This window comes from Medicago truncatula, chromosome 5 (assembly GCF_003473485.1).
Source record: "Medicago truncatula cultivar Jemalong A17 chromosome 5, MtrunA17r5.0-ANR, whole genome shotgun sequence".
In the NCBI taxonomy this organism is placed as follows: Eukaryota; Viridiplantae; Streptophyta; class Magnoliopsida; order Fabales; family Fabaceae; genus Medicago; species Medicago truncatula.
Genome location: NC_053046.1, coordinates 44,049,229 through 44,066,480, shown reverse-complemented (window position 1 = coordinate 44,066,480; position 17,252 = coordinate 44,049,229). Strand labels below are relative to the sequence as shown.

General features: G+C 32.4%; 1 protein-coding gene across 2 annotated transcripts; it reads right to left on the bottom strand.

Annotated features, from left to right (window-relative positions):
• Positions 1–317: 317 nt before the first annotated feature.
• Positions 318–7,470, bottom strand: LOC11433942 (nuclear pore complex protein NUP96). Of its 2 annotated transcripts, XM_003617954.4 has the most exons (6): positions 7,136–7,470; positions 4,371–6,950; positions 3,493–3,616; positions 1,937–2,085; positions 1,250–1,347; positions 318–878 (listed from the first exon to the last, which is right to left on the bottom strand). In XM_003617954.4, exons 2-6 carry the CDS (start codon positions 6,870–6,872, stop codon positions 683–685), a joined length of 3,069 nt encoding a protein of 1,022 aa, XP_003618002.1. In that variant the 5' UTR covers positions 6,873–6,950; positions 7,136–7,470; the 3' UTR covers positions 318–682. The 2 variants fall into 2 exon arrangements, with proteins under 2 accessions (XP_003618002.1, XP_024640926.1); XM_024785158.2 differs by lacking the exons at positions 318–878; positions 1,250–1,347; positions 1,937–2,085; positions 3,493–3,616 and adding an exon at positions 3,962–4,245.
• Between the last annotated feature and the right edge of the window lie 9,782 nt (positions 7,471–17,252).

Here is a 17,252-nt window from a genome sequence, read left to right as displayed (position 1 = left end):
TATAATGTACTTATAATATCTACCTTTGATTTGTTAGTTAACGATTCATATTATCCTAGTTAGACTTTAAAATGAATTGCTTGTATTTGAGGAGCCGGACTAAAATAAATCTCTGAAAAATAGAAACCATAGTACTACCCAAGTACCCCAACAAAGATTAATGAATTCCTTTTTGTATGTACATGTCATATGGTGATTTCATTAATATGCAGAAAATTTAATTGATATGCTGAAAAAACATTTCACGAGTTGTAAAAGAGTGGACTATAGGGGAGATCTGTTATTTGTCTTACCATGTTAGGAGCACATGCACGTTGTAGAATAAATATATAAAATTTATGGACTTACTAAAAAAAGCACTTACAGTATTTTGACATACAGTATAAAATTTATGGGAAAGTTGCTATTTAGGCATCTACCATTTGCTCTCAGATTATACACTACTCATTTTCACAAGAATTTTGCAGTTCCTTTCTTAACAAGAACTTTGGCATTTGCAATACAAGGGATGACACGCCACCGGCTTTGGCAAAGAATATTCCACGACAGTGTTTTTTAATTCAGTTGGTCAACATGTAAAACCACTGAACATGTTACTACAATTACATTTAGTATCTCAGGCTTCAGCAAGCAAGACCAATATCAAAAAGCACACAAACTCGGTAAATGGCAGATTGTAGAATTAAGTCGCAATCTCTGACAAATAGCTGGTAAACAGATACACTGCATCCTGCAAGTGACCGGATCGTAGGTCTTCAGGAATGGGAGCACTGAAAGCAGTGTTAAAGCAACCAAACTGCTCATCACGTGAGGCACCCTCACCGACAGCAGATAACAGCAAGTCACATATCTGGCTTGCCATTTTAGAATACACCACTCTGCAAAAAAGTAGTAAACGTGAATATAGCAATTAAAACACTATCACGAGGGATTAACAAATGAATGACCATATGTCAAAACATATAGGTGCTGAACATGTTAGACTAAATGATATGCGATTTTGAAGTTGTTACTAAAATGCAAAGCTTCAACAAAATTTTCAAGCAGAACTGCAGACATATTGTTGTATTATCATATTTTGTTTCCTTATCTTAACAAGTTCCATATAAGAGAAAGTGGTTTTAGAAAAGTATCTCGATCAGCCTACAAAATCAGAATACTAGCTGTACAATTTTTTTAGAAAAAAAAGGTCCACATTAAGTACTGGCAATTATGGTAAATGATTTTCACAGCAAAGGACGATATATACCTTGCATCAATAGGTAATCTGTAACCCCAAACAGCCAAAGATTCATTTAACTGACTGACAAAATCCTGACATGCAGCATTTTTACTTTGAAGAGAATCCTGAAACAAGAAATTTCGACTTCAATCAATTAAACAGAAAAAGAAATAATGTCTGAAGCATTCAAAACTGATTTACAGAGTGAGTGCCTGCTGCCTATTCTCCTGATCAACCAATATAATTATAACTAGAAAATATGTCAAGCTCAAAGCTTATCCATATAAAAAATTTGTTTCGTGATGGTGAACCATAACACACAAACAAATGACAACTGTAACCTAACTTCATAAAGTACATCTTCTTTGAGCATAACAAAATTTTGTTTCGTGATAGTGAACCATAACACAGAAACAAATTACAACTGTGACCTAACTTCATAAATTATATCCTCTTCTAGCCTAGTATGATTATCTCACATAGAGCTCACCACAACTAGAAAAAATTTAAATGACTGCCGTACAGGCATTAGTGTCTTCTGCACCAATACTTGTACAGCTGTTCCATTAAATATCATCATATGGAATGATAAATTCATATTGTTGCACATTCATGTTTCAGGTTCAGGTTCAAACTTGTTCAAATTTTAGTTACACTTCACAATCAACTACAAATCATTGAAATCATACGAGGCAATGAAAGCATTGCTCTTACCAATTCAGTCATGGTATTGGCATCTCCCTGAAGTGAGTTTCTCATTGAATAAAATGAAATATAAATTCCAGCTCCCAACTCCCAGTTTTCAATTTCAGATTTATAGTCCTCCATGGAAGTTGCAATCCTCCATATCTCAGAATGTTTGGCTGCACAGTATATAAAAGAAGTTAACTATGATGCCCTATTGCACTTATCTGGAATTAAGAAAAATTCTAGAAATTATTTTACAAGTAGCTTTCAGTGAGATTCTTTTGACAATTTTCTGCGATGCATAAAATAATTTCATGGCAGTTTCAAGAAAAATAAAGTCCAGTTATGCTATTGTCTGGATAATGAAATATCTGGAAAATTGTTTGTTTACCCCTTAGAAAGGGCTAGCTATGTGCAAAACAATATACAACAACATACTTTCCAATTCAAGTATGAATATTATGCAACATTCCAAGGATCATCCTTAACTTCTGTTTTTCCAAAGCATCAACATTGTCATTTTGGGTTAGGTAGTACGACTAATTTTTTTTAAATGCGGGCTAGCTAGTGGGATAAATACCCAAGCCCCCTCTCTTACTCTTTTTTCAGGTACAGAATCAATTGGTACCAGAACCTAGACCAAATCATATCACCGTAACAATGAAGAATGGGGCAAGATGCTTCAAAATTGAGGACTAAATCAATTTATTGTATGAATTATATATTTCAAAGTCAGAGCATCTATCTGGAGTGTGTTGGAAAATCACAGGGGACAACGTGTGATATTTTAGGCATTTCAGTAAGTAATATATATTCTACAGTATAGGGCATGGCAAAATAAAACATTGGAATTGCCTTCCACTCTACATATAAAGAAATCGTATATCTTCAAATGGAACCAACTTTACTGCTTGAATGTTTAGAAAAGAAGGAAACATCCTCTGACGTTATTTACTTGATTTCAAATACTTGTGCTGTTTAGAGCTCAAGCATTAGCTGCTGAAGCTCCTATACGATGTAGTAGCATTTATTTGATTAGTTAGTATGGAAAATCATACATTGCAATTTGGAGTATTCTTATCAATTACTCCCTCCATCCCACAATGAGTGACCCATTTGTAAATAAAATTTGTCCCAAAATGAGTGACCCTTTTGATTTTCAAGGGAATATTAGTTGTTTGTTTTCCAATTCTACCCTCTAATTAATACTACTTTTATCAATCCCAAGTTAATATATTCCACTTTGCATTTATTGTATTGTGAATACACCAATAATTGATAAGGGTATTTTAGTAACAACATTCTTCTCTCTCATTCATTTATACATTTTTCTTAATATATGTGAAATTATCTAAAGGGTCACTCATTATGGGATGGAGGGAATAATTAATAAAGAGCCATCAATGCAGAAACTATATGTGTTTGTGCAAAAAACTCAATTAAAAATCGAGCTCACGTAAGATTCACAGAAATTGTCTAAATACGCACACAACAGCACCTTAGAAATTAAAAATATATAGCATAATAAATCCTACAAGCATTTAGTTTTCTTTTACCAAGCAATATACATACAAACGACTTACCTTGCAAGAATAACTTATGAGCAACTGAAGTTACAAAGATGGTATGAGCTTTCTGCCAATTTGCACACTGAAGATATTGCTCAAGGGCTTCTGCAAGATCCCCATTATAATTGTAATATATTGCCTGCACCAAAACATGAAAATCATTCAAATAATTAAAAGTTTCCCCAATCAAAGAAATCAGAACTTCCAGTAGCCTCAAGCATTTGCACATACCATTAATCAGTGAAGAACAACACCATGAGGACGATAAATTAATGCAGTTTTGGTCAGAAACTGATTATTCAGTACCCATATGAATCATAAGTTTTTTATTTTCCTTTAATAAATAAAAATATCATTCTAAAAATCCATAAATATAAATATCATTCTAAAAATCCACTCAAGCCAGGTAACAGACATCATTTATATAATTAAACATAGCATCACCACTAAATAAATTGTGTTTGGATGTTTTTGACCTTTTTCATTTACATAGAGTATCGTTGAGGTGAGACAAGCTAGTTCTTCTCCATTAAAATCTCTCTCCTTCCATTGTGAACCAAATAATCATCCCCCTTCTTTGGAACAGAACAATGTTACCTTTTTGAGTTTCCCCCTATTCTATGCTAACTTTGTGAAAACAAAATTTGTGTAGTTGAGAGGAAATGATTTCCCTTGTGTTGTACTCTCTATCTAAAGTCATAAACAAGATTTACTTATGCCCCTTCCCCTTATGATCGTCTCCCTCAGTATATGTTATCCAAACAGTGACTGAAAAGGGCAGTTAAAAGGGTAAAACAACAAATTATGCATGTCATTATATTCTTTCATAATTGTAAAACAAAGTAAACAAATAAATAAATAAATAAGAAGCCATATTTAAATATGTTGCATACCAAAGCCTCGTGCATCCATTCTTTGGGAATGCCTAAATCCACAATGAAATGATACTGAGATTCATCTGAACTCCAAGTTTCACAGTATTGGAACAATATTTCACGAATCAGATTTACATGAAGAAATGGATAATCTTCCCGATGAGGCAAGTGAAGGGCCACATATATGGCCCAGTGACATTTCCCTAAGCACAACAGCTGAGACACAAATCCCATGTCTAGAATATGAAGATCATTAGAATTGATAACACCCACTGCTTCCAAAACTTCACGTTGGTGCCAGATCATATGATAGTCAAGTGGATCAGGGGTTGACGAGAAGGCACTAAACATAGCCTTCAGAAAACTGAATTCTGTATCTTCCTTAGCATGAAGAAGCATGAGATAAAATGAAATGTCAAAGTGTTTATCTGCTTTCAAACTGACAACCTCCTCAGATGTTCCTTCATCAATATAAAGTGGAACAGGATATGGAGCTGTTCCCTCATCAAGAAAATGTTTATAAGTCTCAAAAGCAGCTGGTAACGAAGTGTCAGGAGGTAATTGGTACCACATTAACAAACCTAAGAACCTCCTCCAGTCAATTTGGATATCATGCAATGCATCATGAATATTTCCCGCAAGCAGTTCATAGAGTCTCAATCTGTCTTCTTCAATGAAATTGAAATCAAGGCCTTTATTCCTCCAAATATCAAGTTGCTTTGCAATATCAGAGCGATTCAGAGTAGAACCACCAGCCTGACTTAACAAACAAGCCAGCCTCACATCTCCATTGGACACAGCCAACTGCACTGCTTCGTCCAATTGCCGTCCAGTCAGGAGTGTGAAAACATGTTGCAAATAGTGAGAGTCATTTAGAGAGCTTATTTGGTTTTGGACATGATAGGAGACACTCTCTCGCATCCAATAACTGAACTCTGCTCTTCTGATAAGAGGTAGTGCTTCTTGGTCAACATCATTATCAACTTCCTTTATATCCTCCATCATATCTTCCTCATTGTCAGCGCCTAATGATTCTATTTGACCCTTTTGTTTTCTCTCAGAAAAAAGAACTCTAATTAACTCCCAGGTCATTACTTGGTGTGTCAAACCTAATCGGTTCCAGGAAGGTAAGCCAGGCACACTCATTTGTCTCTCAATAATATCACAGTATTGATGAGAAATCTCTGGCAGGTCTGTACGATTAGCTTCGAGCTTTTGAAGAGTTAACTTGTAGGGACCAACATCAACCTCTTTCGTCACATGGTTTATTCCTTTGTGAAAATTTAATGGAGAAACCAAAGCATGGTCAACAAGTTCTTCACACACTTTTTTATTTTCATCTCTTACCAAATTGTCAAAAGCAACTTTCTCCAAATTGACAACCGATGACATTAGCTTGTGATCACCACCACTTCCTACAAGTGTACCAGAGTGTACAAGAATGCCATTTGGTCCCCACCCAACTCGAAATGACTTACCCATGAACAGACCAGCATCAACTATATTGTGAGCATAGCTTCCGGATATTGGAGTTTCCTGCTTAAGGTCCAGCTTAAAACCCTGAGCTTTTACTGCCCTCAGAGGCATATTCTTATGTTGCTGAACCATCAAAATGGATCCAGGAGAATTTGACTCTAGATTTCCGTGCTTATATTCAAGTAATGGAAATGGAGTGTTTCGAACAGTTGGTGGAGTAGATCTATTCATTGCCGACTGAGCAGAATTTTTCAAAGGCCTCACACTTTCCTTACCAAAAGATGATTTGCGACCCAAGTCCTCCATCTCTTCTTCATCGGGAAACATCAATGATCTCATTTCTCTCATTTTAACAGGATCAAGCCTAAGATGGGCAGGAAGAGAATGAGAAAGCTCAATTTCATCGACATTTATCGGCAACTCTTTCTCAACATCATGTGTCTCAGCATCATCCATAACAGCGTCCTCTTCATCATCGTCATCAAACCCAAATCTACTGAAGTGTTCAACTAAGATTTTCAACTCACAAGTTACCAGATCGAATGACACAAACCGTGCTCCTTGACTCTCTGTACTTTGTTTTAATTTTTTCACCAGAACATCATTCCGACACTCCTTAGACTTCAACTTTCTACTATTCAGTACCATAACCACTTCAGCTGCTTTGTTAAGACCCTGACCAACAACAGGCTTATTATTTTCATCCTCATAAACTATAACCTCATTCTTATGGAACTTCACAATGTCATCTAAACATAATCCTCGTACATCCGTTTCATTGACATACCTAATATATCCATAACCAAATCTTCCAACAGTGAAATCTGGAACACTGCTGCAATAGCCGGGGTAAAGGACTTCACGGGCCGCTAAATCCTTCAAAGACGGTTCAGTGTAGTAACCAGGAGAGTGCAGTATTGGCAATGAAGCTTCAATTTTGGTCATGGTCTTGTTCGAACGAGTAACATAGCACTCAGAAACCCTTCTTTTCTTGTAACTTAGCACAGTAGAAGAATCACAGACACCTCCGACATCAGATTCCATCACACGGCTAGTTCAAAGTGATGACAACATGCAGCGTCTCGAACATAGAAACTTCAACTATATTTCCAGAAACAATTCCTAAACCAGCAAATTACAGAATCAGCAAAATCACATATGAGGCAAAACAAGAAAATATAGAGAACATGAAATGATCAAGGACTTTTGTTATCAATAGTATAAAAAACAGATTTTTGAAAATAGAACAAAATCACATCCAATTTCATATTTTTATTAATGGAAACAAAATATGTAAAGAACTTGACCTCAATGAAGACAAATAACCCAGGTTTGAGACCAAAATATCAGTGTTTGTGTAAAAATTCTGACCCAGGTCTGGACCAAAACATACAAGATTGAGATGAAAACACGTAATCTTTTTTCCTGCACGGTGGTTGCAAGCTCCGGCACGGTGGTAACCGGCGAAGATAGTCCGATCCTGATTTTTTTAGAGAATGAGAGGATGAAGATGGTGGAACAATGAAAAGGCGCCGCCGGAGACACACTGAAGGACGGAGGCGGCAGCTAGGGTTTGTTAGAGAATGAGAGAGTTTTACAGAATTTCTTTGGTGAAGAGAGTGTTAGTGTGTGTGGGATAAAATTAAATGAAAAAAAATTAACAAAAAGAAAAATATTAAAAATGCTTAAATGCAATTTTACCCTGCTATTTTGATTGAATCTGAATTTTACCCCCCTTATTTTAAAACTCAGAATTTTACCCCCTATATTTTGATTGAATCGGGATTTTGTCCCCCTTATTTTAAAACTCGGAATTTTACCCACTCTATTTTACGTTTTTCAGAATTTTACCCCTATTTTAAAATAAAGAATCAAAAAATACTAGAAAAATAAAGAAACGATTGGAAAATATTAATTTGGTAAAAAATTATAAGGAAAACAAGAAAACGCAACAAAAAAAAAAAATTAAAAAATAGAAGAACAATAAAATTACAAGAAAAAATTCAATTAAGAATACATGAAAAAACTAGTTTGCACCTCTAAAAATATTTGTTATTTTCATACTAGTTTTTTATTTTATTTTTAGAGATCATACTAGTTTTATGCATTTTTTCTAGTATTTTTTATTCATTTTTTTTAGTATTTTTTTGGTTTTATTTTTATTTTTTCATTAAAAAACATTTAATACAAATAATTAATTATGTGGATAAAATAGGGGGAGGGGGAAAAATCCTGAAAAACATAAAATAGGGGGGTAAAATTCCGAGTTTTAAAATAGGGGAGGCAAAATCCAGAATCAATAAAAATAGAGGGGGTAAAATTCCAAGTTTTAAAATAGGGGGTAAAATTCAGATTCAATCAAAATAGCGGGGTAAAATTGCATTTAAGCCTATAAAAAAAGACTCATGTACGAGAAAGAAAGGGGTTATATGCTTTTTTGATTGGAAAATGAGAATTGCTCTTGACACATTTCATATGGCTTAAAAACACGAGTAAAATAAGTTTTTTCTCCCTCGGCAGTTAACCGACGAAGAATTCAAAAACCGGTTGCAGTTAATTGCCGAGGATCTTCTGCTACAAATCTGGCAGAAGCTCTCTCATCCATTATTCATCTTATCTTCCAAAAAAAATTACCAAATCTCTCTCACAAATCTCTCAAAAAAACCAAACCAAATTTATTCAACAAAATCACAAGTTAGTAATTATAATGCTATTAACTTACATTTTAGTTGTTATAGATGTTTTTATTTGTTAGTTTTTGAGTAGATTTATTATTTTTTAGTTTTTGAGTAGATTTACATGTTATAATTAATTTTTAGAGTAGATGTTAGTTGATTAATGTTGTTAAAATATTTGCATGATGTTTATGTTATAACTTAGAATTTTATAGGGTTATTTATTATTTTGGTGTTTTATATTTATTTTTTATTTTAGTTTTTAATTAGATGTACATGTTATAAATCATTTTTAGATTAGATGTTAGTTGATTAATTTAGTTAAAATGTTTGCATCATGATTATGTTATAGTTTAAAAATTTAAGGTTATATTTTAATTTGATGTTTTATATTTTTTATTTTATTTTAGTAAGAGTATATGATTTATTTTAAGAGTAAATATAAGTTGAATAATTTTGTTATATTTTACGTTATAACAAAAAAAATTATGTTAAACATAAGTTGAATGATTTATGTTATAGTATATGATTACTTTTTTTCTTTTAGTAAGAGTATATGATTTATAATTTTAGGGTTGTTTTTATGATTTTTAGAGTCGATGTATAATTTGCACATTAAGTGTTTGATAAAATGTTTGAATGAGTTTTTCATTGATTGTTTTTAATTTCTTATTGTGTAGATTTAAAACAATGGTCGGGTAGATCGACGTTCATGCACAATTCAACGGCGGAGAACCTCAGAGTTTGAAGGTTCAGTGATTTGGTGTGACGTTAAGAGCTCTCAAGGAATAACTGACTGAATTCAACCAAACAAATCAAAGGATACCAGAATAATTTTCTCACAAATAGAAACAAAATGATTATGAATAAAATTTTGGGGTCTTACATTCTATCCACCTAAAAATAGTTTCGCCCACGAAACTAAACAATAGAAAAGCTTGTAGAATTAATAAAACAGCTGCGGTAAAACCTTTCAAAAAAATTTCTTTTTCATAAAAGAAAATATACAATCCAAAATATTTTTAAATAATTTTATGTAAAGTATCCGTTCAAATAGCTAACGACAAATAAGAAAACTAAGAATGAAAATAAACAATCAATGTCGATAAAAAAAAATATCATATTTCTGCTGCGCACTCTGATATCAACTGGTTAGTCATCCATCATAATGGTTGTACATACTATCCTACCCAACAATCATACTATTCTCTACAACTTGCACTTGGTGTTCTCCGAGTTCATATTAGTTTTCATCACTCATGGTTTACTCTCATCCAAAACAAATAATAATAACACGATTTATCACCACTAAGGTCAAGATTTCTACGAATTGATACCCAAAACGGACACTTTTCGACAAGGGACAACATTAAGACCAAGTTCGAGTGGTGGTGAAACAAACACACACCATCTCTTAAAGATGGAAGCTGAGCCATTTAAGTCCTACAATTTATTTGAGTTAGAAAACTATATATACAATTTAGTATTAGCTCTAGGAGCTTCCAAAAGTAACTTCCAACCAGCAATATCTTACAAAAATTTAAACCACAAGCCATCAACAATAAAAGAATCAAACAAAACTTAACCAAAGGTTGTATGCATGCATCACACAAGATACACATTTTTTTTTTTTTCAGCAACAGCAACAATTGCAAGAAAAGGAAACAATAAAAACAGAAAATAGTTTTAGTGATAGGCACTAGCAAACAAGAATGACTTTTAGTTATGGACCATAGCAAGATAAATTATAATAATAAGAACATAAACACAAAGAAAAATGGGTAAGCTAATACTGTAAAAATCATTTACAAGGTAATATATCATCATCTAAATCATCTCTAATTCACAAATTATGATTGTCATATTTTATACAATTTATCTCATTAATTCGAACAAATAATTCACTAATCTATATTTCCTAAAAAATTATTTGTTTGCTACTAAATAACATAATATAGACACCAAATACCATCGTGGAAAAAAAAAACATGACTTTGAAATTCAAAAGAATGGTAGATAATAATTTTTTTTTCTTTCAATTTTTTTTTTTTTCAACAATGGAGAAATCAAACAATCACCATAAAAATAACCAACAACCCAAGATTTATAAATTCTATAAACATAATAAAAATGAACCTTTTTTTTTTGAAGCAAGGTGAAATAATATTAAAACAAAAACTAATTATAAGAATTAATTAGTCAAAGCAATTTCAACACTTTTAATCTCTAAAGTTTTGCTAACAACACACAAAATGAATCAAGCATTCAAAGATCAAAATCAAAGACAAAGATAATTGAATATCTTGATCACACAACACACTGATCAAACTACCACCAAAGAATCCGTCATATAACCCAAAAACTCATTCACTTGTTAGAAACCCAACACCAAACAAAAACTAAACAATTACTTAATCTATACACACAATCTTATTTTATTTTTGTTATGCAGCTGTTTAGTTCAGATTTTTTTTTTTAAAGCGTGCCTAAGTATAATCCAAAATTCAAACCACATCATATTTCTAAACCAAGTACATATCTAAACCAGATTCACATTAAACTAGCATCCACATGTCCAGAAAAAAGAAAAAAAAATCAAGAACAATGTGCAATCACAAAAGGGATAGACCAATGTATCAAACAAACATAAATAGGACTTTATATCTTAATATAAAGCAGTCCACACATCAAAACTATTCACACCACAATGCAACATACCACAAATTTAACTCCAGTAATGGTTCCTACCTCTACAATTTCATGTATAAAAATTAATCAAATAGATCCTAAACAAAAATCATAAACATAACTAGATATTCATGTACAGTTGACTTCTAATACTTCATATATCATTGACACCAAAAGAGAAATGATTTTATTTTTCTTAACCAATAAAGAAAAACAAATATCCCATCATCCATTCAAATAACCAATAATCCAAGATTGCAATTCAATAAACATCATAAACAAAATAATCTATATATTAGCAACCTATATATCCACACCATGAAAGAATTAAAGAGACTATATGACAACAAACTACTCAATTGCTGCAGATTCACGCTTAACATCTTCAAGAAGCCATATATATACAAGTACATTTAGATCATCAATTTAATAACAGAAAAAATGTCAAGACAAAAAAAAAAGGATCAAATCATTCCCAAACATCAATCAAAAGCATGCGTCATACAAACACGTCCCACCCTAAAATATTAGTCCGAAGATTATTACTCTGATACCTTAATGTAACGCCCCAGATTTTTTATCCAAGACATTATGCCTAATTCATTCTCATTTTCGAAAATTACTACTATTTTCTTTTTATCATTAATAATAAATTCTTAGCAAAATCTATACAAAATTCTTAACATAATTTAATAAAAATTCCTAAAATAAATATCCTTTAAAATTTACAATTCAATCAAAAATCCAATTTGTCCCCCGTACGCACTTCAAGCAAAAACTTCAAAGCATAAATCATCTCTTCTTTGGTACCTAAAATATTAGTGTAAGGGTCAATTTTCTTATCCAAATTAGTTTATACTCAAAGCACCAAAACAATGTCATAAAATAGATAGTATCAAAACTTCTCAATCAAAAAGATTTAAGAAAATACATTTAAGTCATATGTTTTTAAGTAAAGTTCATACACATTTCTTTTGCATTATAATAGTTTAATCACTTATCAACACAGAGATGAATAAAGACACACATATGTACAGCAGACCCAATGCAACGCAATTACGCAATTATGTGTAAAATGCATGCTCTTAAATACTACATGATCTGGATATAACCCGCCACACAGAAATAACCCGCCACACAGATGCATATGCTATGCATGATCATGAAAATGGATCATGAATCCCGCCACATAGGCACCACAAAGAATTATAAGTTTAACCCGCCACTAAGGCACACCAAAAATGCTTATGTCATGATAATAAAAATAGATGCAATCCCGCCACTTAGACAACCACACTGAAAGTAATAACACAACATCTTATACATGACAAAAGAAATCTTTCATAAAAGGCTCATTTCTCTTCTTATTATTTCAGTTCGATAACGATCTCACATTTATGTTCATCAATCCAACGCATATACTCACATAGAAGGAGAGTCTACCTTTCATCTTTTGAGTTTATATACTTACTCATGAGTAACAAACAATAGTTCATTAACTTAATTATTTATACTGGAGTGGAGAACATTAATTATTGTCAGCTAGCTACAAGAATCAATTAAGCTATACATATACTGCAAATTGAGACTATTAACCGTACAGGAAAATAAAATAAACTTAAACCAAATTGTTTGGGCTCCAGTGGCAAGGAGCTCATTCCAAGGACATATCCGGGGAATATCGGGTTCAATTTCCCAGGGAAACAACACTTGGCCAGTGCGCATGCCTCTACGCATGAGCCGGATTAATCGTCCACCATTGGTGGGTCGGAGACCGGTGCGAAAGCCAAAAAAAAAAAAACTTAAGCATTTTTCTCCGGGAAATAATATAGTCACATATATACTATAATATAATTAAACATTTATTAATTTATCCAGGAAGAATTTCAGCAACCATATAATCATTATTTCTTGACCCCCAATCTCACCAATAAAACGAGTTGGACAAGAGAGTGGGAGACTTAGAATGAAACCTGGTAATAGTACTTTGAGACAAGGCCAGCTCTTCAAAAGAAAATGGGACTTAATATTAGAATACGAACAAAAGAATGGAAAGCGAAAACAACATGACTTTACCTCAAAGACTATGTACAAGGATGAGGTGGTTCAATGAACAAGATGGTGGGTGATGTTGATGCTTGGCGTGAAAAGGTTTTTAGTAGTGGTTCCTTTGAAAATTCTTAGGCTTAGGCATGGTGATTTGGAAATAGCTGCTAGGTGAGATTTAAAAATGACAAGGCTACTGCAATAGAAGGAATTGATTCAACCAATAATTATATAATAGGAGAATGAACGTAGTCAAGAAATCAATTCTTATATGGAACGGTCTATTGAACAGGGAGTAGAGGAAGCATACTTGTTTTTCTTCAACTACACAAATTAATTAGTAGCTTTATAGAGCTTATTATTCCACTAAACCAACCCCATTAACAGAACGTGGGATGTAGAGAAGAAATCAATTCCTAAATAGCGGGAGTTACTAACTAATAGATAGGAACAATTAATCCTACTAAATATGAGAGCTAATGAAAACGTGGAAGTTGTTATTACTTCTCTCTAGAGCTGTCAAAATGGGCCGGGCCGTAAGGGCCGGCCCGAAAGCCCGAATAAAATGTAGGGTTTGGGCCGAATAATTGGAGCCCGAAATTGAAGAGGGTTTTTTAGCCCAGCCCGTAAAAGCCCTTGGCCCGTTAGGGCTAGCCCGTCCGGGCTCCGGGCTGCCCGGAAGCCCGCAAAAAATACAACTGTTTTTTTTTTTTTTTTGTGGTCTGTGTGTGTGAGAGACTGATACGGGCCCGGGTTGACCCGTTAGCCCGGCATATTTATGTATGTTCCGTACTTAAAAGAATGGAAAAGGGAAGAAAAAAATACGGGCCAGGGCCGGCCCGTTAGCCCGGGAGCCCGTATAGGGCCGGACTCGGGCTCATTTTTTGCAGCCCATATTCAAACCGGGCTTTTTAGCCCGGCCCTTAAAAGCCCTTGGCCCGGCCCGGCCGGGCCACCCGTTTTGACAGCTCTACTTCTCTCAAGTAAAGCCAAATAATTAGGAGGTAATGTGCAACCTGTGTTTGACTGAGCAATTGGGCATAAAACTAATTAATACAATACAAAAAGGGAGCTTTTAAAATAAATTACAATTAAAAATACATCAATAAATGATTAGAATTAGAATTAGAATAAAATAAATTATGTAGAGAATGATTATCTATTTTTGTCACACCAAATTGATTAATAAAAATAAAATAGATGAAATAAAATTATAGGTGATAAACCAAATAAGGAATGCCAAGATTTTGTGAAGTTTCTCGCATATAAATTAAATTGTTGAACAACTAAGTGACAAGTCCAAAATATCATTAAACAAAACATATATAAAATATTGGGGCGTTACATTATTACCCCCTTAAAATAGTTTCGTCCTCAAAACTATAAATTCAGAAAACTAATTAAGGTAGAGTTTCTTCATAAAAACAAATCAAAGGATACTAGAATAATTTTCTCACAAATAGAGACAAAATGATTATAAATAAAATTTTGGGGCCTTACATGACTTCCCCCGTGTATAACGGCATTCTCCCTTTTTTATTCATTTAGAAAATTTGTATTATACACGGAATAGTTATCATTGAGTACAAATTAAAAATAATTATAATATAAAAGATAAGTTGTCGCTGATATAAATTTCAAGATAATTATTAACTATGTGACATGTCATCACTGATATATATTTATTATACACGAAACAAGTTGTCACAGTTAACTTTAAAAATTATTATTATACACGGACGAAGTCGTCACTGATACAAATCTACTAACAATATATAAAAATCGAAGTCTAGCAAAATTTTACAATCCTCCTTTTTAAAACTCATTATCTCCTTAATTTCATGCGCATAATCGTCATTTTGCAAAATTTAATTGATTTGTTTTTTTTATCTAATTAGTTATGGATAATGGTCATCACAAGTGTAACCAATTTAAAAATTATTACTATACACGAAACAAGCTGTCACTGTTAACTTTAAGAATTATTATTATATACGGGCGAAATCGTCACTGATACAAATCTACTAACATCTATTTCTACTAACAATATATAAAAATTGAAGTGCAACAATATAAATAAATTAGTTTCATTGTTATAGGCTGAAATTAGTTAATTTGTGATGACCATTATCCGTAATTAGTTTTCTAAAAACAAATAAATTAAATATTGTAAAATGACCATTATGCACGAGAAATTAAGGAGATCGTAAGTTGAAATTAAGGAGATCGTAAGTTTTAATAAAGACGATTATAAAATTTTGCTGGACTTCGATAATTATAAAATGATTACACGATTCGTCTTTTAACTTAATTTTTGGTACCACTTATGTCCTTTATCTCTTTTTTTTTTTTGTCTTTATTTAGTCCTTTATGTTATAAAATGTCAATATCTTATCATTTTTATAAGGTTTTTAAAATGTGATATGAGTTTTTAGGTTTGTATTATGAAGATTTGAATTTGCTTATGAGTTTGATGAGATAAACAAATTCAACCTAAATTACACGGTATAACAAGGATCATAAATAAATTCAGACAATTTTCAAATATAATCGTTTATTGTACCACAGGTTTGTTACTAGTGTATTGTTCAACTTACTTTTACATTAATGTATCCAAATATAAACCACTTTACCTCAAATTAATTTTTTTCAATAAATCATATGTGTGTGTTTGGTTGTGGAGTGAGGAGAATTGGTTTTGATAGAATTGATTTTGGTTAAAAATGATTCTGACTAAAAGTGATCTGTGTTTGAATAAATTCATGTAAAAGTGAGTTGAACTATAAATTTGTGTGTGAAAATCAATTATAGAATTAAAAGCTCCAAATCCTAACTTCAAGTAAAATCAATTCTAGAGTCAAAATGAATTCTAAGTCAACAACAACCAAACATGCTAGAATCAATTATAATTTCTACGCCTCCGAAATCAATTCTAATCCCTCTAGAAGTGGAACTAAACATATATGCAAAATCAATTTTCCTTACAGGAGAACCAAACATACACATTTGACTGCAAAAATCAATTCTATAATCAGAAGCTCTAATTTCTAACTTCAAGTTAGAATCAACTATGGAGGTAAAATCAGTTCTATTCACAAAAAACCGAAACATTTCAAAGTCAATTCTACACCTCTATAATCAATTTTAGTAGAACCAAACATACACTAAGAAGAAAACTAAATTCGATTTGACATATAGCTATATATTAAACGAACCAAATTAGTGATAGCATCATGCAATTAATTAAACTATTATCAGTTAATTGATTTAACAATTATTCAAATCGAATTAATGATAACTAACCAAATCGAAGAAGAGGTTTTAGAAGGTTTGGATTTGGATTGGACTGAGATGTTGGGCTCTGCCTTAAAAGGCCCAATTTTAAAGGGCGGGGAACCAAATTTTCATATAAAAAACTGAGAAAGTTGTTTTTCTCACATCAAATCTTTCCTAAAAACATATGAAAAATATTGAAATACCTTCAACAGTAGTTTACTACCACTGCAAAAAATTGACGGAAATCAACTACTGATGGCCTCAGCGGTAGTTAATTGTTGTCGGTTCCTCAATGGTAGTTAACTGGTTGAGTAATTTCCATGTGTGTTTAGGAAATATTTGATGTGAGAAAAGCAATTTTCAAAATTTGAGAATTTCTTTTCGGATGCAATCCGACTTTCCAATTTTACCCTCATTCAAATTATAAAAAACACATTTCATATACCATGTAATCTTAATCATGTTTATATTTACAGAATACTCGTAACTCTTCCCACATATTTGTAGTTATGAATTTAGACTTAAAAAACTATCAAACCCCCTAAAATTTGAATGTGGACACAATGTGTCGTTCTTGAAGTGAAGTTGTTTGATTACATTGCATTTTAGTAGATAATGTTTATTAATATTTGACATAAATGATTGACTTGACATATTTAAACTTCTCAGTTGATGCTCGTATTCCCACTAAAATTTGTTTGTTTATACATCTTAAAAACTTGTCCTCGATCTCAAGTTT